Source organism: Arvicanthis niloticus, chromosome 29 (genome assembly GCF_011762505.2).
Source record: "Arvicanthis niloticus isolate mArvNil1 chromosome 29, mArvNil1.pat.X, whole genome shotgun sequence".
In the NCBI taxonomy this organism is placed as follows: domain Eukaryota; kingdom Metazoa; phylum Chordata; class Mammalia; order Rodentia; family Muridae; genus Arvicanthis; species Arvicanthis niloticus.
In genome coordinates this window covers 25,868,976-25,892,349 of record NC_133437.1, presented here as the reverse complement: position 1 = coordinate 25,892,349, position 23,374 = coordinate 25,868,976, and the positions used below count along the sequence as shown (strand labels likewise).

At 43.2% G+C, this 23,374-nt stretch overlaps 1 protein-coding gene across 1 annotated transcript in view; it reads right to left on the bottom strand.

Annotated features, from left to right (window-relative positions):
• Positions 1-6,132, bottom strand: part of LOC143440259 (cell adhesion molecule CEACAM3-like) — a 76,301-nt gene extending 70,169 nt beyond the window's left edge. The window contains 2 exon segments of the mRNA XM_076926957.1: positions 4,396-4,755; positions 6,069-6,132. Of these exon segments, the coding sequence (XP_076783072.1) occupies positions 4,396-4,755; positions 6,069-6,132 (424 nt within the window).
• Positions 6,133-23,374: the final 17,242 nt, after the last annotated feature.

Here is a 23,374-nt window from a genome sequence, read left to right as displayed (position 1 = left end):
AAACAACATCCTCTACAACAATCACAAATAATAAAAAATATCTTGGGGTAATTCTAACCAATCAAGTGAAAGATCTATATGATAAGAACTTCAAGTCTCTCAAGAAAGAAATGGAAGAAGACCTCAGAAAATGGAGAGATCTTCCATGATCATGGATTGGTAGGATTAATATAGTAAAAATGGCTATTGTACCAAGAACAATCTACAGATTCTATGCAATCCCCATCAAAATTCCAACCCAATTCTTCACAGATATGGAAAGAGCAATTTTCAATTTCATATGGAAAAAGAAAAAAACATGATAGTAAAAACAATCCTTAACCATAAAAGAACTGGGAGAATCACCATCCCTCACCTCAAGCTGTACTACAGAGTAATATTAATAAAACCTGCATGGTATTGAAAAAGAGACAGACAGGTTGGTTGTTCAATGGAATAGAATTGAAGACACAAAAATAAGCCCACACACTTATGGACACTTTATCTTTAAGAAAGAAGCCAAAAATATACAATGGATTTAAAAAAAAAAAAAAAAGCATCTTCAATAACTGCTGCTGGTCTAACTAGCAATCAATATGTAGAAAAAAAATAGATCCATTTTGTCACATAGTACAAAGCTCAAGTCCAAGTGGATCAAGGGCCTCAAGATAAAACCAGATACACTGAGCCAAATAGAAAATAACATGGGAAAGAGTCTTGAATTCATTGGCACGGGGGTAAGGGGTAGGGTATTTCTTAAACAGAACTTAAATGACTCAGGCTCTAAGATCAAAAATTGATAAATGGGACCTCATGAAATTGAAAAGCTTCTGTATGGTAAAGGAAATAGTCAATAGGACAAATCAGCAACCTACAGATTGACAATAAAAAAGCTTCACTAACCCCACATCCAATAGAGCTAATATTCAAAATATATAAAGAACTCAAAGGGCTAAACTCCACAAAAACCAAACAACCCAATCAATATAGAGCTAAACTGAGAATTCATGACAGAGAAATCTCAAGTGGCCAAGAAGCACCTAAATAAATGTTTGAAGTCCTTACTCTTTAGGGAAATGCAAATCAAAACAACCCTAAGATTCCACATTACACCAATCAGAATGGCTAATATCAAAAACTCAGGTGACAGCACATTTTGGCAAGAATGTGGAGAAAGAGAAACACTCCTTCATTGCTGGTGCAGTTGCAAACTAGTACAACAACTCTGGAAATTAATCTGAAGGTTCCCCAGAACATTGGAAATAGATCTACCTGAAGATCCATCTATACCACTCTTGGACATATACCAAAAGATGCCCCACCATACCACAGGGGTACATGTTCCACTGTGTTCATAGCAGCCTTATCTGTGACAACTAGAAGCTGGAAACAACCCAGATGGTCAACAAGGAAAGAATGAGTGCATGAAACGTGGTTCATTTACACAATGGAATACTATTTAGCTATTAAGAACAAAAACATCGTGAATTTTACAGGCAAATGGATGGAATTAGAAAATATCCAGAGTGAGGTAACTCAGACGCAAATGACATGCATACTATGTACCCACTAACAAGTAGATATTAGCCATAAAAGTATAGAATACTTAGGATACAATCTACACAACTCAAGAAAGTTAGCATGGCTCTCTTTGTCTATAAATCCACAAGTGCTTGTTAAAGGAAAATCCAAGATCACTATCTCATATCTGAAGTGCCACCTGGTATGGTGCAAAAAAATAAGATGCTCTAATCCACTAAATCTCATTATCATTAGATTCCACTAATCTCATTATCTTTTGGTTTTCATTTGACTCTCTAAACTTTTCTTAATATATAAGTATTATCTCAAAATCTTTAAGATTATATACTTATATATGGTTTTTATCATGGTAACAGTAGTCATACAGAGTACTAATTTTCAAAATAAACATCCTGTATGTGTTTTCAGGTTTGAATCTAAACCAAATATCTAGGAACAACGTATCTTGGGCATGATTAATAGATCATGGTCCTCAAAACTTTCTGAGATCTGCTGAATATGCCATTTAAAATATTTACGTTTTCTACCATTCCTAACAGTAATTTTTGAGGTCTGCAAGATCATAGGGCCCTTCACTGATCAATACACCTAGATTGTAGTAACACTAGCCACTGGACAAAACTGCCTCATGCCTCTTCTGCCAACAGGTTCTTCACAAACAGGAGGCACCTTTGCGTTGACTGCATCTCTGTTTCCTGGGAGAACAGCTGTTCACCCAGTGATTTCCTTCTGCTCTACCATGGCCTTTGTCATCAACAAGGAGAGAGCTTCTGCACTCCCTGTGTGGCATTGAAATGCAGCTGGGCACTCAGTCTATCCTGTGTTCTCAGTGATCTGGAAAGATGGAATTTGCTCTCAGGAGGGAGGTGACAGAGATGTCTGTGAGGGATCCAAAGGGACCAGCTGCATGATGAGTGGGGAGGGGGACAGATCCATACTCACTGCAGTCACCAGTCGGGATTCTGAGGGAGAAGAAAGGCCCAGGAGCAGATGTGTCAGGAGCTCCCAGCCTGAGTGTGTGGGAGGAGGTGACCTGAGTCCTGGAAGGACTGCTCTGGGCTCCATCATCCCATGCAGAGTTTCAAATGGTGCGCACACTTCCTCTGCCTGCTGAGCTGTGTGGTGGGTCTGCCCATGTGCTCCCTGGCCTTTCTGAGATTCCTTGAACCTCTGTCTACATGATGTTCATAGGACACCCTTTCATCCCCAGAGAACATACATATCTGGGGTGTGAACATGATCCCCTGGCAGGGTAGTATATACAGGAAACAGCTAAAACATCTAAGGAGACTGTGACAGTGACATCCATGTCTATGGGAACAGAGATAAAAGCCAGGATGCAAGTTGGGTTTCTGGTACAGAAAATACTTTCCTAGGTATTGATTGTATTTCCTGATGCTGCCTCCTCCTAGTCCCTCACAGGAACTTCAGCTCATTTCTGAGGAACTATGGGTCTATGTTCCACCTTGCAGCTGGGGTGTGTGAACGCAGCTCAGGCAGATGAAATGGGAGGCATTAGGCTACATAGTCTAATATGAGGGCTCCAGCCTGGGTGAGAAACAACAAAGCTGGGGCCAAAGCTGGGGTTCTCAAACTCCTGGTCACCCAGACACCTCTAGGAACCTCAAGGAATCGGGACTGGTTCAAGAGCCTGAGATGAGCCCAGTGCAGGCCAAGGGGTGGGAGGCTCCGGCTTAGCTCAGGGGTGAGTGTCCCTGTCTGGAGGGCAGAGGGGCCTTTTGTGCCCCCCCCCCCACGGAGGTTCTTGATGAGAGAGACAGCCCTTACTTGTCCAAACTGTTTATTGGTAGTGGAAAATAGATGCATATGGCTTACTCAGGGTGGACGTTTTGCAGAAAGGAATGTCGAGGAAGGGAAGCTTACTGGCTAAACCCTTGGAGCTGGCCCATCTACATAACTCATCAGCATGGAGAACTCTGTGCTCTGTACTACATGACTACTTGTTACAATCCTCATGTGGAGTGTCATGGTCACATGCTCCAGGACAGGAACCAGGTCTGGAGTAAATCAAACACCTACAGTTCTCAGGTATGAGAATTTACCAGGGCTTCTGAATCCACTCAACCTTCGTGGTTTTTGTCTGGTGACATGGATCCACTTGCCCCATAGAGAACTGTCCACATCAGCAGAGCCTGTGGCCAACTGCATGTGGAGGAGAAATCCCTAGGCTGTCCCCAGAAGACAAAAACTTGTCAGGAGGACCTGTGTCCTCTGTCCCTCTCCTTAGGGATCCTGGCCTTCCTGGAAGTCTCATAAGCCCATTAGTCGAGTTAGATAATGGCCTGGACACCTGTTCTTCTATGCTCTCCCTGATGAGTCACTAGGGGTGTCCAGGAGGCCTAGCCAAACCATGGCTCTCATTGCAATGCACTGTCTGATTACACATAGTAAAGACTTTCACTACTCAAAAGTGCTGGTCTCTGGGGACAGAAAGTCAAAATTCAACCCTAGTAAAATGATTCTCAGGAGCATCAGGAGATGAATAGAGGTCTGGAATCAGGGTTCCCTGGTATTCATTTCCACAAGAAGCACATGGTTTCCTCAACTAGGCATAACCTTCCTTCCTCCAGGACTTTTCAAGGACAGTCTCCTGCTAAGAACCCCGATAGTCTAGACAGAGGCTGGTGTCCTTGACTGATTCGCCCACCATGCAGGTTTCTCCAAGGTGAAGTCAAATGAAGGTTTCTTTGCAATTGACATTATTCTCCACCAGGTGAGTCCTGTGCCAAATGCTCAAGCCCCAACATGGAGACACAACACAGAGGGAAGGGAGACACAGGCCAGGCCTGACAATTCTGTGTGTCTAGTGGAAGAACCCCACCCAGAACCCAGAGTTCACAAAGAATTACTTACAGTACACTTGAAGATGCACTGTTGTATTTGATACAATTTCTCCACGTTTACTTATGGTTCGAAAAGTGTAGAATCCTGTGTCCTTCTGGGTGACATTGTGGATCCACAGGGACCCATTGCTGTACAACGTCTCTCTGTCGCTGTGCGTGGGCCCCGTCACAGTTACGCTGTAGGTCAGTGAATACAGTGCAATTCCGAGACTCATATTTGTCACCCCTCTATACCAGACAAAGGCTAGAAGATTCTCTGGCAGATTGTTAACACGTAGAAGAACATTTTCTCCTTCAACCACTTGGGAAGGTAAGGGTTCGATGGCAACTTGGGCAGTGGTGGGCAGAAACCAGCAGGTTAAGAGGGAGGCTGGAAGGGAAGAGAGAGAAGCCACCAATCCTGAGCAGGTGTGATCATTCCTCAGCTAATTCCTGTGAGTAGGGGCACACCCTTAATGGAGGTAAGCAACAGGACATCCATGCCCTCAGAGGCTCAGAGGGTGTCATTCCCTCTCTGTGGAATTCTCTACTCAGGTGTCCCCATATCACTCTTCATATAAAGATTTTCTGGTGCAAGGAAAAGCAGCTTTGTGACCACCTACTTTTCCTCCTTCTCCTCCTCCTCTTCCTCCCCCTCCAGACAGTCCTCACTTTCTTAATTGTATTCTGTTCTCTGTGGTTCCATTAAACCATTGGCTTTCTTCTCTAGATACTCTGACTTGCAGTCCACTAAAATAAAAAGGCGTTTTAAGGACAGGAATTGGTATGGTCATTTTGGAAGGTTCACTTCCTGAAAAAAAAAAATTCAGAAACCAGTATAGAAAAAAAGAAAGAAGGGAGGGAGGGAGGGGGAGAGGAATAGTGGAAGGGAAGGAGGAAGGAAGGAAAAAAAGAAGGAAGGAAGGAAGGAGGGAGGGAGGGAGGGAAGGAGGGAAGGAGGAAAAGGAAGGAAGGAAGGAAGGAAGGAAGGAAGGAAGGAAGGAAGGAAAAAAGGAAGGAAGGAAAAAAGGAAGGAAGGAAAAAAGGAAGGAAGGAAGGAATGAGGGAATGAGGGAAGGAGGGAAGGAAGGAAGGAAGGAAGGAAGGAAGGAAGGAAGGAAGGAAGGAAGGAAGGAAGGAAAGAAGGAAGGATGGATCACCATGAATTTATCTACATAGTTTCCAGGTTTGCAGCAAATGGCAGTCATTATATTCGTGCGATTTATATTTCTGTATTGTATGTGTGGGTTTGGAAAGGCATGTGTCTCAGTGTACACAGTGTGGGTGCATAACACACCTGTGTGGAGGGCATAGAAGACCCTGCAGGAGTCTGTATCTCCATCCAACCTGTGAGAGCTGAGGAATGAATTCAGACTGTCCTGTCTCCACACACTGAGCCATCTCGACGGACCTCCCATGTTTGATTTCTATTTGGAGAGTCACCCTGTCATGAATGGGAGCATTGGGCTTCTGATCATGGCAGTAAATGTGACTGACTTTGAATAGAGACAACTGAGGCTTTTCTCTTCCCTCATCAGCTCCTGCCTGCTCACAGATTCCTGCTGTTGAGCCTCTGTCCCTCACTGCACCTTCTGCACCATGACTGCAAACAGAAGCCACACATCTTCCCTAAGGATTCTGTCCATTTCAGAAGACTCTGGACCTCCTCCATTCCGCACACAATCAGGGAGTCCACACTCTTACCTGTGAGCAGGAAGCCCTGCCAAGGGGTACGCCCCTGGCAGAGAAGCACAGAGGACGCCTCCATATCTCTTCTAGCTGTGATGGCCTCACTCTGAGAAGAGCTTCAGCTCCTGCAAGGCACCTGGCCTCTGCTGTCCTTCCTCCTTCTGAGCTGAGTTTTTCTCAGGCAAGAGCACTTCCCAGAATCCAATGAGCTATGGGTGGTGGTGTGCGTCTCCGAGGCACTGCTTGGTCCCTTCCACTCTAAGTACTGCCCTGCATCCCTCCAACTCTTCTCTTTTTATGTTTCTCCTCCACGCAACACCTTGAGAAGCTGTGCTGATAAGCATCCCCATGCCCTCAGAGAACAACGGCTCATCCCAGGACTGACATCTGCTGAGGCCTGACCTTTGGGTCTGTCAGCACCAAAGAGGGAGCCTCCATCCTGCCTATGTGTCCCTCTGACACAGAGACCCAGCTGAGCACCCAGTCTGCCCTGTGTCCTCAGTGCTCTGGGAAGGGGGGATTTTCCCATCAGGAATGGTGACAGAGATGTCTGTGAGGGCTCGAAAGGGACCAGTTGAGTGATAACTGGGGATGAAGATCAATCCTTTATCACTATGGTCACCAGTCAAGTTCCTGACCCAGGAGAGAGGCCTGGGGGCAGTTTTGGGAGGAGATTCACATTCTGAGTGTTGGGGTGTAATGTATGTGTCCTAGAAAGGACTATAGGTCTCCTCTTCCTATGGAGGCTTTCTTTTTTTTTTTTTTTTTTGAGATTTAGTTTTCTTTTATTGCTTATAATCTTTTTTTTTCTTTTTTTTATTAGATATTTTATTTACACTTCAGATGCCATCCCCTTTCCCCATTCCCCCACCCCTTAGAAAACCCCTATCCCATGTCCCCTTTTCCTTTTTGCATTTATACATTGTTTTAAAATAATGTTAATTATAAGCGTTATAAGTTTGGAAGTGTTTAATCAGAGGTGTAACCCACTGACCAACCTAGATATAACAACTATCTTTGACTGGTGGAGATACATGAACATCTGCCTCCCTGTCTCCGCCCTCTTTCTCTCTTTCATCACCTAGCTTCTCCTCTCCTTCTTCTCCTCTTCTTACTCCTTTTCTTCCTCTCAGTACTCCTCCTACCTTAGCTCCTCCTACACATCACCCTTCCTGTTAAAATGAAACTTTTCTCTCAAAATACAATTAGAGCATAATTATGCCAATTTGTACCAGTGAGGTACAAGATAGTCCTAATACCCAGTCCATCATTTTGTTGACTAACCAGCACCTCTGTCATCTATCCTAACTAAAACATTTAGTTCTGAACCTGGCTTTAGGATGAATGTCAGCTGACGACCATCCACTCAAGTCTTTTCTCTTACTGTAGATAGCTATAAGTTTTCAACCCCATCAGAAATCCAGAATGACTGAGTTAACTATAATTGTGGGAAGCACAAAGCATAGCTTCTAAAACTTAGCCAATTTATAGAGACCTCTGAACACCTGAAAAGCCCCTATACTACCGAACGTTGGAGCATCAAATCTTCAGCCTTCTGGCCCAGAATCATCTGACAGACCTTGGTGATGCAGGATTATTAAGGACTGATTACTCTGTCTAGGCAGACATAATCAGTCAACTATTCTGCATGTGTGTCCTTTTCTGGACAGTAATTTGTCTGTAGATGGAGAGAGGCAATTCTTGCCTAGTGGCTGTTACCTCACAACTGGAGTAACTCCAAGGATGCTCAATTTCTTCTTAGAATCCACGACAGGAAGCTGTCAGGAGCAGACAGGTCTCTAATCAATATGAACATTAATATATAAATATATGTAGCGTCAGTTCTATGGACTTCTGATGTTTTGAAAACCAACTATCCATGTAAGGTAACCTGGACTGTTGTCTGTTCACTCCTCTCAGCTATTTCTAAATAAAATATGGAAAACACCCTAACAATAAACTCAAAGCCATGAATTTGCTATAGTCCCTTAACTCATAGGTTAACCGTCCCAAATCAGTTAAAAAAGTTAAAAAAAGGGCTGGGTCTAGGCATTCTATTCCTAAATGTGTTATACAGGCACAATGCCCATGAGCGTATCAATATTCATCTCATTTTTATATTAATAAGAGGCTCGTACCAGTGAAAACCTTAAATTTGAGGTCAAAGTAAATTTTGTACCATTTAAGAAAGTATAACTTCATCTTGATAATAATTATACAGATTTCTACCAATAGGTTATGGCTATGCAATAAGTCCTAGCTAATCCCCCCTGTTCCAACAAAACCACTACTTGTCCCTAGAAAGACAGACCATTATTAACCACATTAGTCCCCAAGCTCAGGGAATAGGGGCGCTGACTCTTCTTTAACTTCTTCAAGCTGATTAAGGGCGTTGAGATTTTAGAAGAGAGGTGGGGGGAAGAGTAAGTTGATAAGCCTCTGATGCTGTGTCTTCACTAAATCCAGATGGAATTCCAGGACATCAGAGGTTTGGGCAGGTCTGCTCAGTATGCTTGCTTGATGAGTAGATACACCAAGGCTGTGTATTCTGCAATATACAATTCTCAGAACAAGTTTTAGTATCAAGAGAAAAAAAAATTTCCCACCCCCAGGGGGCTGACATTTTTTTTAAAGATGTTAGTTCTGAAGACTTTTTTTTCCCACTTGTTAAAATTGGTTGTAGTATTTACGTTTCAGATTTTATCCCCTTAGCCTACTTCCTCCCACCACCCAGAAACCTCCCATCCCATCCCCCTCCTCATGCTTCTATGAGGCAGTGACCACACCTACCCCCCTCACTATCCCCTCCCCGCCCTCACATTCCCCCCACCCCGCACTGTGTGTCCATTTTTTTTATAGGATCAAGGAACTTCTCTCCCACCTATGTCCAACAAGGCCATCCTCCCCTACATATACCTCTGGAGTCTTGGGTCCCTCCCTATGTGTTCCCAGGCTGGTGGTTTAGACCCTGGGGGGCTCTGGTTGTTTGGTATTGTTGCTTTCCACCTGGGGTCAATAACCCTTTCTGCTCCTTCAGTCCTCTCACTAAGTTTTCCATTGGGAAACCCCTGATCATATCAGTGGTTAATTGTGAACATTGTCCTCTGAGTGTTTTAGGCTTTGGCTGACCTCTAAGGAGACAGCTATATCATGTTCCTCACATTATGCACTTCCAGCCATCCACAACAGTGTTTAGATTAGGTGGCTGTACATGGGTTGAATATCCAGGTGGAATGGTCTCCTGATGGCCCCTCCTTCAGTTTCTGTCCCATGTTTTGTTTCTCTATTTGCTCCCTTGAGCATTTTTGTTTCTTGTTCTAAGTAGAACTGAGGCATCCCCTCTTGGTCTTCCTTCTTCATGAGCTTCATGTGGTCTGTGGGTTGAGTCTTCGCTAATCCAAGCTTTTGGGCTAACATCCGTGGAGATATGTTTGTGTAACTATCTTCTTTTGGGGTTTTTGGAAGATTACTTTCTTGCTTTTTCTAGGTTGTAATTTCCCTCCTTGTGTTGAAGTTTTCCACCAATTATTCTTTGAAGTGCTGGATTTGTGTTGAGATACTGTGTAAATTTGGATTTGTCGTGGAATATTTTGGTTTCTCCATCAATAATGATTGACAGTTTTGCTGGGTATAGTAGTCTGGGCTGGCATTTGTGTTCTCTTAGGGTCTGTATGATATCGGTCCAGGATCTTCTGGCTTTTATGGTCTCTGGTGAGAAGTCTGGTGTAATTCTTATAGGTCTGCCTTTATATGTTACTTTGCCTTTTTCCCTTACTGCTTTTAGTATTTTTTCTTTGTTTTGTACATTTAATGTTTTGACTATTATATGTCGGGAAGTATTTCTTTTCTGGTCTAAACTATTTGGAGTTCTGTAAGCTTCTTGTATATTTATGGACATCTCTTTCTTTAGGTTAGGGAAGTTTTCCTCTATAATTTTGTTGAGGATATTTACTGGTCCTTTTAGTTGGGAATCTTCCCCCTCATCTATACTTATTATCCTTAGGTTTGGCCTTCTCATTGTGTCTTGGATTTCTTGTATATTTTGGGTTAGTAACTTTTTGTATTTTGCATTTTCTTTGACAGTTGTGTCAATGTTTTCCATGGTATCTTCTGCACATGAGATTCTCTCTTCCATCTCTTGTATTCTGTTGGTGATACTTGTGTGTATGACTCCTGATCTTTTTAGGTTTTCTATCTCCAGGGTATTGTCCCTTTGTGATTTCTTTATTGTTTCTACTTCCATTTTTAGATCCTGTATGGTTCTGTTTAATTCCTTTTCCCGTTTGGTTGCATTTTCTTGCAATTCCTTAAGAGATTTTTGTGTTTCCTCTTTAAGGGTTTCTATCTGTCTACCAGTGCTCTCCTTAAGTTCTTTGAGAGTGTTATTTATGTCTTTCTTAAAGCCCTCTATCATCATCATGAGAAGTGATTTTAATTCCGATTCCTGCTTTTCTGGTGTGATGGGGTGTTCAGGGCTTGCTCTGATGGGGGAGCTGGGTTCTGATGATGCCATGTAACTTTGGTTTCTGTTGCTTACGTTCTTGCTCTTGCCTTTTGCCATCTGGTTAACTCCAGTGCTGCCTGTACTTGCTGTCTCTGACTGAAGCCTGTCTTTCTAGTTATCTAGCTTGTGTCTGATCTCCTAGGGGTCCAGATGTCTCTGTGATCTTTTCCAGCTGCACTGATTACAGTGGTACCTCTAGGATGCCTCAGGATATGGTGCCTCCAAGGTAGTAGTCCAGCTAGGTGTCTGCTGTTCTGGGTGCAGTGTCTCCTCTAGAATATCTCAGGATATGTTGTCTGAAGCTCTGAGTTCATTTGTTCTTCTGTGGCTCTGGATTGAGTGGACCTTCCAGTATGTCTCAGGTGGAATCTGGGGTCCACACAACAGAGGACCTGGCAGAGGTCTGATCCAGGCCTCAGATCTGAGAACTAGTTTCTAAGACACTGTCCAAGTTAGAGCACCTGGGATCCCTGCTTCCTCTGGGTTCTTGGAGGTTGGGGACAGAGCTGCCACCCAAGATCTGCTCAGTACTCTGGCCCAGACCGGAAGGAACCAGTGTTCCGGGCCAGGAGTGGGGAGTGACTTCCTGGGTCCTTTTGGTTCCCAGTTACTCCCTGTTTAGGGCAGGCCCTGCTGTCTGCTTACCTAAGATACTGCCTGAGTTCAAGCGCCTGGGATCCCCACTTCCTCTGGGTTCTTGGATGTTGGGGGCAGAGCTGCCACCCAAGATCTGCTCAGTGCTCTGGCCCAGACCCGAAGGAACCAGTGTTCCGGGCCAGGAGTGGGGAGTGACTTCCTGGGTCTTTTTGGTTCCCAGTTACTCCTTGTTTAGGGCGGGCCCTGCTGTCTGCTTACCTAAGATACTGCCTGACTTCAAGTGCTTGGGATCTTGCTTCCTCTGGGTTCTTGGATGTTGGGGACAGAGCTGCCACCCAAGATCTGTTCAGTGCTCTGGCCCAGACCAGAAGGAACCAGTGTTCCGGGCCAGGAGTGGGGAGTGACTTCTATGGAGACTTTCAAAGTACCCTTCCAGCATTGTGTTGGCTGAGCTGTCATTGGGTGAGCCCAGGTTCTCTCTGGTCTCCTTGGGTCCCCTATGCTGTTTGTCTTGGTGATTTCCCTATAGATATACACTCTTCCCCTATGGGAGATGCCAGGAAGGAGGGGACTTTCAGGTTCCCCAGACAAAAGGGTATTCTCAGACACAAGAAACAGAGCACGGACTAGTGATGGAGCTCCAGGTTAGTAGGTACAGGAATGGAAACCAATCTCCTAGGCAAGGTCATGGCTCAGGGAAACAATTGTCTGAGTGTTGAGTGTGTGTCCTGATATCACTCCCTGGAGTCACCAGGAGAACTTCAATCTCATGTCTAGGGCAACAGCAGACATGGTTAACAGGTCAAATGTGACCTTCCCTGATCCTTTCAGTGCAGGTGGGATGCAGGGCCTGTCATCCTACCTAGTGTGCTCTGCAGAACTCCTGTTTCCATCTAGTGTTGAGTGGGTCTAGACAGGGTTCCAGATTCTCTCTAGGAAGTCCTGGACTCAAGTTGGATAAAGTCCAGAGGATGGGTCCCCACAAGAGGAGCCTTGTGCTCTCAAATTTTCAAAGGAAAGTCCTGGTACATTTTTCTTCAGACTTAAAAAAAATGACAGTAATGAAAGGGAGTGCATCCATACTCACTGGCTCATGTCTGGGGGCTCATTCCTTCCTTCTCTTGGCCCACTGAGTACCAAAGGTCTGCTATTGAGGAGAGGGAACAGAACAGTGATTCAAACGGATGTGCCAACTGCTCTTCCCTGTACATGCTCTAGGTCTCTTTCTCTCACTGTGAAAAAAAAAAAAAAAAAAAAATGAACAGAAGCAGTTCAAGAGAGCAGAGCATGCATTTCCTGTCCAAGTCTGGATCATAGGGTAGCCCTGTAGGAAGTCAGGGCAGAAAACATACTGCTTGCTGGCTCGTTTGCTGGCTCATTCCAGCTCATGCTTAGCTAGCTCTCTAATACAACCAAGGACCATCTGCCTAGGGATGGTGTTGCCCACAGTGGCCTGGGCCTCCTGCATCAGTTAAGATAATCACTCACAGACACGTCCTCGGCCAGGCCTGATAAGGAAGTTATTCAATGTAGACTTTTCCCCCAGGTAACTCTGGGCTGTGTCAAGGTGACAGTTAATGATAGCTGGGACACTGTATCAGACTGTCAAGTCCTCCTCCTCCAAACTCCACAGAAGTTCTCCATTCTCCAAGTGAGTGTCCCTCTCTGTTCCCTGAGATATCACATGTGCTAGTGTCTACAGCCCCTCACAGCTGGACCCTCAGATCCATGACTCAGCTCAGGGACATCTACCTTGAGTTTCACTTTCTCCACTTAGCAGATACTGATCCCAAAAATAATCTGATGTCTGGCATGAAGAGTTAGTGAAACAGCAAATTCAACATATTAGTTCCATCCTGACTCGGGAAAGGCTTTCCAAGTCACCTTCATTCCCTGCTGTTTCTGGCTCCACTGGAATCAAAGCAGAAGCCAATCACCAGCTGAGACAAGACAGGAACTGGGAGCTTTGGGGGAAAGGAACATGAGCAAGGTTCCACATTCTGGGTGATCCTTCTGGGTCATGGAGATCATGAAAGCAAATGGAGGGGACAAGAAGGCATGAGTGTCCATGAAGGCTGAACACCGAGTGGGGGGGTGGAATTCGAGGTTGGGGAAGTGGGAGTGGAGGGGTAGGTGGGGGCACATCCTCATAAAAGCAGGAGGAGGGTGGATGGGATAGGAGGTTCCTGGGTGGTGGTAGTAATGAGGTAAGGGGGTAAAAATCTGAAATGTAAATATAATATCCAATTTTTTAAAAAAGAATCACCAAAAAAAGAAGGCATGAGTGGGTAACAGAAAGAAAAACCTACTTGACCTTAAATATACCCCTCCCCCTAGGAATTTTCCCCAACCTGAGAGATGAGAGACTCTCTCTCTCTCTCTCTCTCTCTCTCTCTCTCTCTCTCTCTCCCTCTCTCTCTCTTTTTCTCTCTCTCTTTCCAACACCATTTCAGGGTTACCTAGGAGAAATCAGAGATGCAAGAAGAAATGGAAGAGCCAGAGCTGGGTCTCATGAAAGGATTAGGAATCATTCGTGCCCATGGGCTCTGATTGGGAGTTAATGTCTGTATCTATCCATAAAGCTAAGGCTTCATCCTAAAGCTCAATGATAACATTTCAATAAATATGACATGACAGTTTCTTGCACCGTGGTCTTATTGAGGCCAATGGCTGAGTTATGGACAAGGGAAATATAGGATCCATTAGTAGTAGTGATGGCGCTGGGAATGAAGAGCTCTTGGGAGCGTGACTGGGGCTTCTCGATGACAATCCAAGAGTCATGTGCAGGTGAGTGAGAGGCTGCATGGCAGGAGAGGTTGAGGTTTGACATTGGATGCAAATGAATGTCTGGGGGGATGTCCGCAAGACATCTGAGCCATTGGAGCAAACAGAATAAAGCCACATGTGACCTCAGCAGAGGGAAGGGGAAAATCTGGTCTGTACAAGGCCATAATATCTGTACTATAACAGGTCCTGATCCCAGCAACAATCTGATGTCTGATGTGAAGAAGCCAGTGATGGGGTGCAGATTAGTACAAGAATATTCATGTAGTATGAATGCGCCCTGATCCTTTACCATCATACACACAGAACAGCCCCACTAGACATTCATGTGTTCAATGAGCCTGAATCCAAGATGTCCCCTGTATCCCCATCACCATGAGCCTCCCTAGGTAGAAGTCCCTCCAGCCTATTCTAGCTCAATGCTGGGCCTGGCTGCATGTGATTAAGCTAGGCCAGGATGCCCTGACCAGCCTAGATATTCACATAGGGACTATCATGAACCTAGGAGCAATCATGTGTCCTGGCTCTGTCCCTCTGTGTTTAGATAGTTGTAGCAAGGATGCAACAGAAATTACTCATAGGTGATGTTCAGGTTAAATGGGTCACCTTAGATGATACGCATTGGGTTCCAGGTTTCACATTCCTAGAATTCTGTGTCAGTTGTGACATGAATATATAAGAGTCCCATTGTCCTTGGACAACTTCAGCCTGTCACCTGCTAAGAGACTGTGACCATTTATTCACCACAAGTAAGTTGTATTGTGAGTCTCAGGTTCATGCTTTAAGGCTGCCAACCTCACTCACCCTGTATGGAGTTAGAATTGTCTCTTGAGTAGCAGTGCTATGTAGATAACAGAGATAAGTTGGCTCCCTGTTAGACCTCTGATCCTTGCAAAGGCCTCTTTCAGCCAGTGTTGGTCTCTGTAACCTCCACCCCCCAACCCCCAATTCATGTCCTTGGAGAACCAGACAGAAGGTGACTCCGGCAGATGCAGGAGGAGCTGAGTGCTCAGACACAGTGGGTCTCCTGTCCTGTGTGGGAAAAACAGTCTTTGTCACATGGAAGCTGAGCTGCAGAGCTTGATGGTACAGACCTAGGACCTGGAGTCATAGCCCAGTGTCTCCCCTGGTCCTCAGTGACCCACTGCCTGCCTTGCACCTTTGAGCTGTGTCCCTCCAGCTATAATAACCTACACTGCTGAGTCTGAGCCAGCGGCCTCCAAAGCTTTGCTGCCTAAAGCTGTCCTCCAGATCAGACATAAAAAGACTGCACACTGAACTTCCCTTAGAAACATCCACAGCCTGTCCTGAATGTATATTCAGAAATCTCACCTGAGACAATGAAAAGGTCTGGTATTCAGCTCACTACCCAGGCTAGACCATCATAACCTGGGCCAACCTTCCCAGGGATTCCATGGTGACTGGCATGAGGCACAGGAACACAAAAGACAAAGGATGAGCCTCAGAAGAATGGAGGGTATAAAAGACACACAAGCAAGCTTGCAGGCTTGAAACAACCATAATTCTTTTTCTTGGCCTATAATGCCCTTTCCTCCAGAGCTGAGGATCATGCAGATATATATCCTGATCCAGAAGTTGCTGTTTCCTTTGCTTTAATCTTTTATGTATATGGTTATTTTGGCTGCATGTGTATATATGCACCACAAACATGCCAGGTGTTCACACAAGTTAAAAGGGGGCATTGAATCCCCTGAAACTGGAGTTCCAGATGGTTATGAGCTGCCATGGATGTGTTAGGAATTGAACTTTGCTACTCTATAAGAGCATTCAGTGCTCATAACCACTGAGCCATCTCTCCAACATTCCCAGTGGATGTTTTCAGAAGCAGATCTGACTGGCAAAAAAAAAAAAAAAAATGGAGTGCAAGAACTGGCTAGAACTCAGGCTAGAAGTAAAGGTATGTTTGGCAGATCTAGAGATTTGGCATGCTAACATTCACCGTGAGACCATTGTTACTAATACGAAGGATCTAAGGCCAATACCTACAAGCATTATTTCTCTAAAGAGTAAAATGAGATGAGAGACAGATGCTAAAGTTGTTTGAAATCAGTGACTCCCTGAGCAGAGAGACCTGTGTTCCATGAAAGACCTACTAAAGTAAGGGGAACTAAGCAAAACCCCATCCTTCAGCTTCCAAGAGGAGTGACTGTGTCACATCAGAAACACATGATTTCCTGTCTAGTATGTGAGCTGACAGACCTAGAATCCCTCAGAAATTCTCCAGAGGCAGGTGGCTTAGGTCTAGAGTCAGATCTAACTGTTCATTTGTTTTCAATTCATGGACAAGATGTCCCCTCAAGCTGCTCAAGATTAACATCAGCTCCTCCCTGGTCTACAGACACCAGAGAAGGCCTCCAGGGTGGAGACACTGGATACGTGGCTGGAGACAGAGAGCTTGTGCTTCAGATCTGTCACCTGTGGCCTGTGTGAGGCTCATGTGACCACTGTGTTTCCTGTCTTTGTTTCCCAGTGACAGCACTCTTGGGGAACAAATGTTGCAGTGTCTACAAGGTAGCCCTCAATATGAACAAGGCCCTGACACTGGGGCAGCACGGCTGTCCAGATCAGCAGCGTCTGTTACTATTTGTCTACAGGAGAGGATTTGCTAGACTTAGTTGTCGAAGGCCATAAAGGAGGAACAACATTTGAAAATGGCTCTGGAACTCATGGAATGTGGCCCACAGGTTACCACAGCCACATGGGTGAGCCATACTGTGACACGGCCTGAGGACCACGTGTCCTGAGGACCTCATACTGTTACAGAATTTTGCTTGCTGCTCTCACATCCCTCTTAATCTAAGAATTATATGAAAAGTCTAAGGGGGCTTCCAGCCCCTCACTGGGCAGTACTGATTGCTGCTGTAACAGATTAACGATTCAATCACCACCCTAGAGAAGAACTTAGAGAGGTAGATTTTCAGCAATGACCACAACCCCTAGAAAACATTTGGAAAAATAAAGTTGTTAGTAAACCTAGGTTGAGTCATTTTTACTACTGGCTCTGGTGTAGAAAACCTTAGGGAACACTCTGAAGTTCAGAACGGCACACTCTTATCAGTTAAGCTAGGACCTTTATGGTCAGGGAACAAGAACAGTGGCAATACTAGCTGTTGTGATTCTCACTGAGGCTGGATTGGTGATGATTGATTTCTTATATCCATTTTTGCCCTCGGTTTCCTGATATGATTTATTAAGAATTGCTGATGAGTATTTATGCATTCTGAGGATTTGGACTGACTTTTATACAAATGTTAGGATTTGTGATTCTTTTAAGCTTTTTACAAGATTACTTTTAAAGATAAACAATGAAATAATTATTCCTTTCTTTGTAACTGCAAATTTCTGCCTTCCAATAAGAGAAACTGGCTGAGAAAACTACCTTGCTTGTTTACACTTTGTTAATCTACAACAAGTTGCTTAGTTACAAATGGGATTTTGAAAATAATTTGTTGTCTTTACCTGCACTATGTAATGTTAATTACATACATTGTAATATGTATTAGAAAGGTATTAGAAAGTATATTACTTCTTCATAATCATTCACTAGAAAAAAACCTAAAATGTAATCACACTATAATTTTATAGTGCTTAAAAGATTTTTCTGGGATATATAAGCTATGAAAAAAGAATAAAGTATGGGAGCTGGAACATTGTTCCTTCTGTCCACCAACAATGTATATATGTGTAAAGTCGTGTGTGTGTGTGTGTGTGTGTGTGTGTGTGTGTGTGTGTGTATGTGTAAAGTGTATGTGTATGTGTAAAGTCTGTGTTAGTAGGGGGCTGGAACATTGTTTCTTCTGTCCACCAACAATGTATATGTGTATAAAGTCTGTGTGTGTGTGTGTGTGTGTGTGTAAAGTCTGTGTGTATATATGTGTAAAGTCTGTGTGTGTATATGTGTAAAGTCTGTGTATGTATGTGTAAAGTCTGTGTATATATATGTGTAAAGTCTGTGTGAGTGTGGGGGCTGGAACATTGCTTCTTCTAGTCATCAACTCTGTGTATGTATATATTATGTAAAGCTTGTCCAAATGTGTGATGGACAATTGTGTGTATATGTATGTGTGAAATGCTTGGAGCCTGCTTGCTGGAGCTCTGCTCTAACCATTCTATGTACAGATGTGTATATGTATGTCTGTAGTTCTGTATATATGTATATATTTGTGTATGTGTATATGCACATATGTATCTATTTATGTGTATAAAGTTATTGGACTCTGCCTTTTGTTTTATCCATTCAGTGTGTGTGTGTGTGTGTGTGTGTGTGTGTGTGTTTTCTTCCTTTCCCTTCTCTAACAGGTATAGAGAACAACAACAGCAGCCTGCAGCCCCTACAGGTATCTGGGTCCACCCTCATCAGCTGCTCTCAACACTGACCCTTCATTGGCTGCCTGCCTTAGTTTACAAAGCTTGTCTTTGGCACTTAATCCCTGAAGACATGGAGTCATCAGAAGGACATAAGTCTTCTGTCCCTCCCTTGGGGACACTAACATTCCTGTGAAGTCTCAGAAGTCCATCAGAACAGTTGGCTGATGGCCTGAGCACCTGTGCAGCTGTGGTCTCCATGCTGAGACTCAGAAGGAGATGCCCAGTGACCTAGCCTAACTGTGGCTCTCATCCAGTACATTGGACAGTTTCATAAGCTGGGAGATTCAGACAGCTAATGAATCATTCTGTTCAATCTAACAGGTCAGATTCCAACCCTACCCCAGGTCACCTGGAGTCAGGAGACTGGGACAATTATCTGGAGCCATAACTTCCTGACGGTCTCTTCTGTTAAGATTCTACAGTTCCCTCAGCCAGACTCAAGGAACTTTTCCTCAGGCTACATTTATGATGAGACCCACACAATCTGGACTGAACTTGATTCTTTGGCTGAGTTTCTCCAAAAATACATCTTGCTCTAAACATTGTGAATTCAAATAAACCATTCATATATTTTAGTTTGTCTACTCTAGGTGTTTCCTGCACTAAATTCTTTTTTGTTTCTTACAATTAGAGTACTTTTATTTATGAGTTCAATTTTTTCCTTATTTAAAATAGTTAACATTTGAAAAGCTTTTGTAGATTTACTAATTAAGGAAAAAACTGTTTAAAGTCATTGAGTAACTAGCATGCTAAACATTTTATTGCCTTTTCATTCTCTGATTATAAACTTCAAGTGACTTTCCACCAGATGTTCATTACATGCCCCAAAACATAAAACTCATTCACAGCAGTACCATACTGAAATGTTACATGTCATTAAGTTACCTTAATGAATGTAGGCTAAATTCCTGCTCCTTCAGCCATTTAATGATTTCTTAAAATGGTTCAGTTTTTTCACTGTTGATATAGAAAGAAATATATAAGTAACAGAAGAATGTTATAATGTGTGGCAAAAAGTCAGTGTAGGAAATATCTACATACAGGAGTATTTATGGATGTGAATATACATAGATTCTAAGATGCTATTTTGTCAGTTGAGAGTTCTCAGTAGTAAAGAATCCCATAGGACATTAGCCACGGAATACATAGCACAATGGTCAAGATTTCTAATATTATCCAACAAAAAGACATGGGATTTTTGGAAATACTTGATCCTATTACAAGAGAAGGAAATGCAGAAGACAATCTTAGAACATGTTGTAGCACCAGAAGAAACTGATTAGACATAATGGTTTCTATGAAAAGACTATAGGACTTTTTTAAAGAACTCAATTAATTGAAGCAGAACATTTTTGAGAAAGCTCTGTTTCTTAGACTGATAGCCACTTTGTCATGGATGCTATCCCTTGCCATGATAAACTATATACACAAAACATGAGCCAAAGAAAACTTCCCCTACTTCATGTTGTTTTTTTCAGACATGTGATCACATTGAGCAGAGAGGTAACTAATATTGATGTAAATAGGAAGCAGAAAATGGCTATTCAGTGTAGAGGCAGGGACTCTGAATGCAATGATTTCAGAATGTCCTTTGTTCTGTTCTCAGGAAAGCCAAAATACACCTGTGATTTCTTATTTCTCCCTAAATGACTGCTGCAGACTACTGAAAATTCAGTGAAAACACTACTCCCTGTTAGTGAAAACTTTCTAATTTGATTCTACATTTTCAAAGAGAAAATAAATTATTCCTATCCTAAAATTTTAACCCATCACCTAAATTGTTTGGGGATACCTCTTTAGCATGTAGGATATTACAGTACCTGCAACCATAGCTATGTTGAATTATTTTAGGGTCAACTTACTTTCTCCTGATCAAGACAGTTCTATCTCTTAAATCCATTTTGTCCATAACTTATGCTAGTTTCACTGTGTCTCTGCTTCCATGATCTGTCCATCGCTGAAAGAGGGGTGTTGAAGTCCCCCACTATTATTGTGTGAGGTGCAATGTGTGCTTTGAGTTTTAGTAAAGTTTCTTTTATGAATGTGGGTGCCCTTGCATTTGAAGCACAGATGTTCAGAATTGAGAGTTCTTCTTGGTAGATTTTTCCTTTGATGAGTATGAAGTGTCCTTCCTTATCTTTTTGATAACTTTTGGTTGAAAGTTAATTTTATTCTATATTAGAATGGCTACTCCAGCTTGTTTCTTGGGACCGTTTGCTTGGAAAATTGTTTTCCAGCCCTTTACTCTGAGGTAGTGTCTGTCTTTGTCATTGAGGTGCATTTCCTGTATGCAGCAGATTGCTGGCTCCTGTTTACATATCCAGTCCATTAGTCTATGTCTTTTTATTGGGGAATTGGGTCCATTGATGTTAAGAGATATTAAGGAAAATTGGTTGTTGCTTCATGTTAATTTTGATGTTATTTTTATGATTGTGTGGCTATCTTCTTTTGGGTTTGTTGAAAGATTAAGTTCTTGATTTTTCTTGGGTATGGAGTTTTCCATCTATTATCCTTTGTAGGACTGGATTTGTGGAAAGGTCTGCCTTTACTTGTTACTTGACCTTTTTCCCTTACCACTTTTAATATTCTTTCTTTGTTTTGAGCATTAGACATTTTGATTATTAGGGTTCTGTAGGCTTCTTGTATCTTTATGTGCATCACTTTCTTCAGGTTAGGTCAAGTTTTCTTCCATAATTTTGTTGAAGATGTTTACTTGCCCTTTGAGTTGGGAATCTTCACTCTCCTCTATATCTATTATTCTTAAGTTTGGTCTTTCCTTTGTGTCATGGATTTCCTGGATATTTTGGATTAGGAGCTTTTTGCATTTTGCATTTTCTTTGACAGTTGTGTCAATGTTTTCCATGGTATCTTCTGCACCTGAGATTCTATCTTCTATCTCTTGTATTCTGTTGGTGACTCCTGATCTCTATCTTAGGTTTTCTATCTCCAGGGTTGTCTCCTTTTGTGATTTCTTAATTGTTTCTATTTTCATTTTTTTAGATGTTGGATGGTCTTGTTTAATTCCTGTTGCAGCCCAAGCTGCCCCACACCTGGGGGCCAGAAATGTTGAGAACTGCACTACCCCACGTTTGGGGGCCAAAATGTCTTGGACCGTTCTTTCAATGTTGGGACCCGCACTGCCAAAAGCCTTGGGGACTAACTTGTTAGCCTGCACTGCCCTAAGCAGCTCCGGTCCGCAGGTCAGGGTTTAGCAAAAGAGAGAATGAGGATGGACTTGAAGAATGGAGACCAGACAGAGTGTGATTCAATCCCATTTATTCTTCAGTCTCTCTTCCTAGTCCAAGTCCTAAGTCTTGAGTTCCTAGTCGCTAGTGCCTCAAAGTTCCAAGTTCTTTCTCCAAGTGCTAAGTGCCTATTACCTAATAATCTGCTGCAAGTTGTACTGAATTCTTCTGTCTCCCTCTCACCTTTTATATGTCTCACTTCTAAGCCACGCCTCTAAGTCACGCCTTTAAGTCATGCCCTTAGGCCTTGTCTCTAAATCTGATCTCTAAGTCACGCCCTTAAGTCACACACCTTTAAGTCTCACACACCCAAGGAAAGATCCTGGGTATCTAAACCAAGATGTTATCGGAGTGTGCTCAGCTGTTGTAGGCTATTGTAATCAAGTCTTTTGTCAGGGTATATGACTCAAGATGGCTTCAAGGATGATAGTGGCCTTCTGTTGGCTCCCCACAAATTCCTTCACCTGTTTTGTTGTGTTTTTCTGTATTTATTTAAGACTTATTTGTGTCCTTCTTAAAGTCCTTTACCATCATCTTAAGATGTGATTTTAAATCAGAATTTTGCTTTTCAGGTATGTTAGGGTATCCAGGGTATCCTGTGGTGGGAGGACTGGTTCTGATGATGTCAAGTAGCTTTGGTTTCTGATGCTTATGTTCTTGCACTTGTCTCTCACCATCTGGCTATCTCTGGTGTTAGCTGGTCTTGCTATCTCTGACTGGAGCTTGTCCCTCCTGTGAGTCTGAGGCTATGAGCCTGTGGTCTTAGGTACATCAGCACTCCTGGGAGACAAGTCCTCTCTGGTCAGGATTGGGGTGCAGAGAGCTGTGGCACAGAGTCAGCTCTGGTGGCAGATGTAAACCAGAAGGATCATGTCCCCGGATGCTCCGCAGTTCCTGGGTCCTCTGGGCTCCAGGTGGGTCCCACTTATTCCAGGTATTGGGGCAGTAGTGGTGGTCTCACCCGTGAGCTTAGGTATGTCAGCACTTCTAGGGGACAAGCTACCTAGGGGTAAGATTGGGTGCAGAGAACTGTGGAACAGGGTCAGCTTCAGGTCACAAATGGAAACCGCATATATATCTACATTTTTATATATTGTCTATAGTGTGTGTGTGTATGTGTGTGTGTGTGTGCATGAAAAGAATTGTGTGTAAAGTCACACTGACTGCCACTCTTGGGATAGAAACACTCCAGTTGGCCTTTCCACGAAGAATTCCAATTCTATGAATCAAAAAAAACTGCGGATCAAAAGTATCTAGTAGCCAGTTGTGTGCACTGAGAAACATGCGCAGTCCCTTCTGTCACTTCCTCACTTCCCATGGGTGACAGGTGTCCAGGTAGCCTTGAGGTTAGGTGAAGCTATTGGAGTATATGAGAGCAGGTTTGTCTTTGTGCAAACTGCACCATGTTAACAGGGGACTCGAAGCATCCCAATGTTTTGGGACTCCTGAATCTAGTAGCTATAGCCATGATCCACAATCTAAACTCTTAACAATATTATTTACCATATTCCTGTCTTTATTTTTTGTTCAACAATGAGTCTCACTTTAAATGCTGGCCTATCCTTCTACACACAGTTCTGACAGGACTATAGACAAGAGCCACCATGCTGGCAGTATATGAGTGGTTACTAAAATTTTTTACCATGTAACTTTTCTCCATTTGACAAAGGAATGCACCTCTACTGTAGGAAGAGAGAAGGGGTCACTCATTCATAACAGCCTGGCTGATGGGGAGACTGGTCTTCGTACTGACAAGGTTGAAGGCCTCACATTAATACTTTCCAGCATCCTCCTTCCTGACA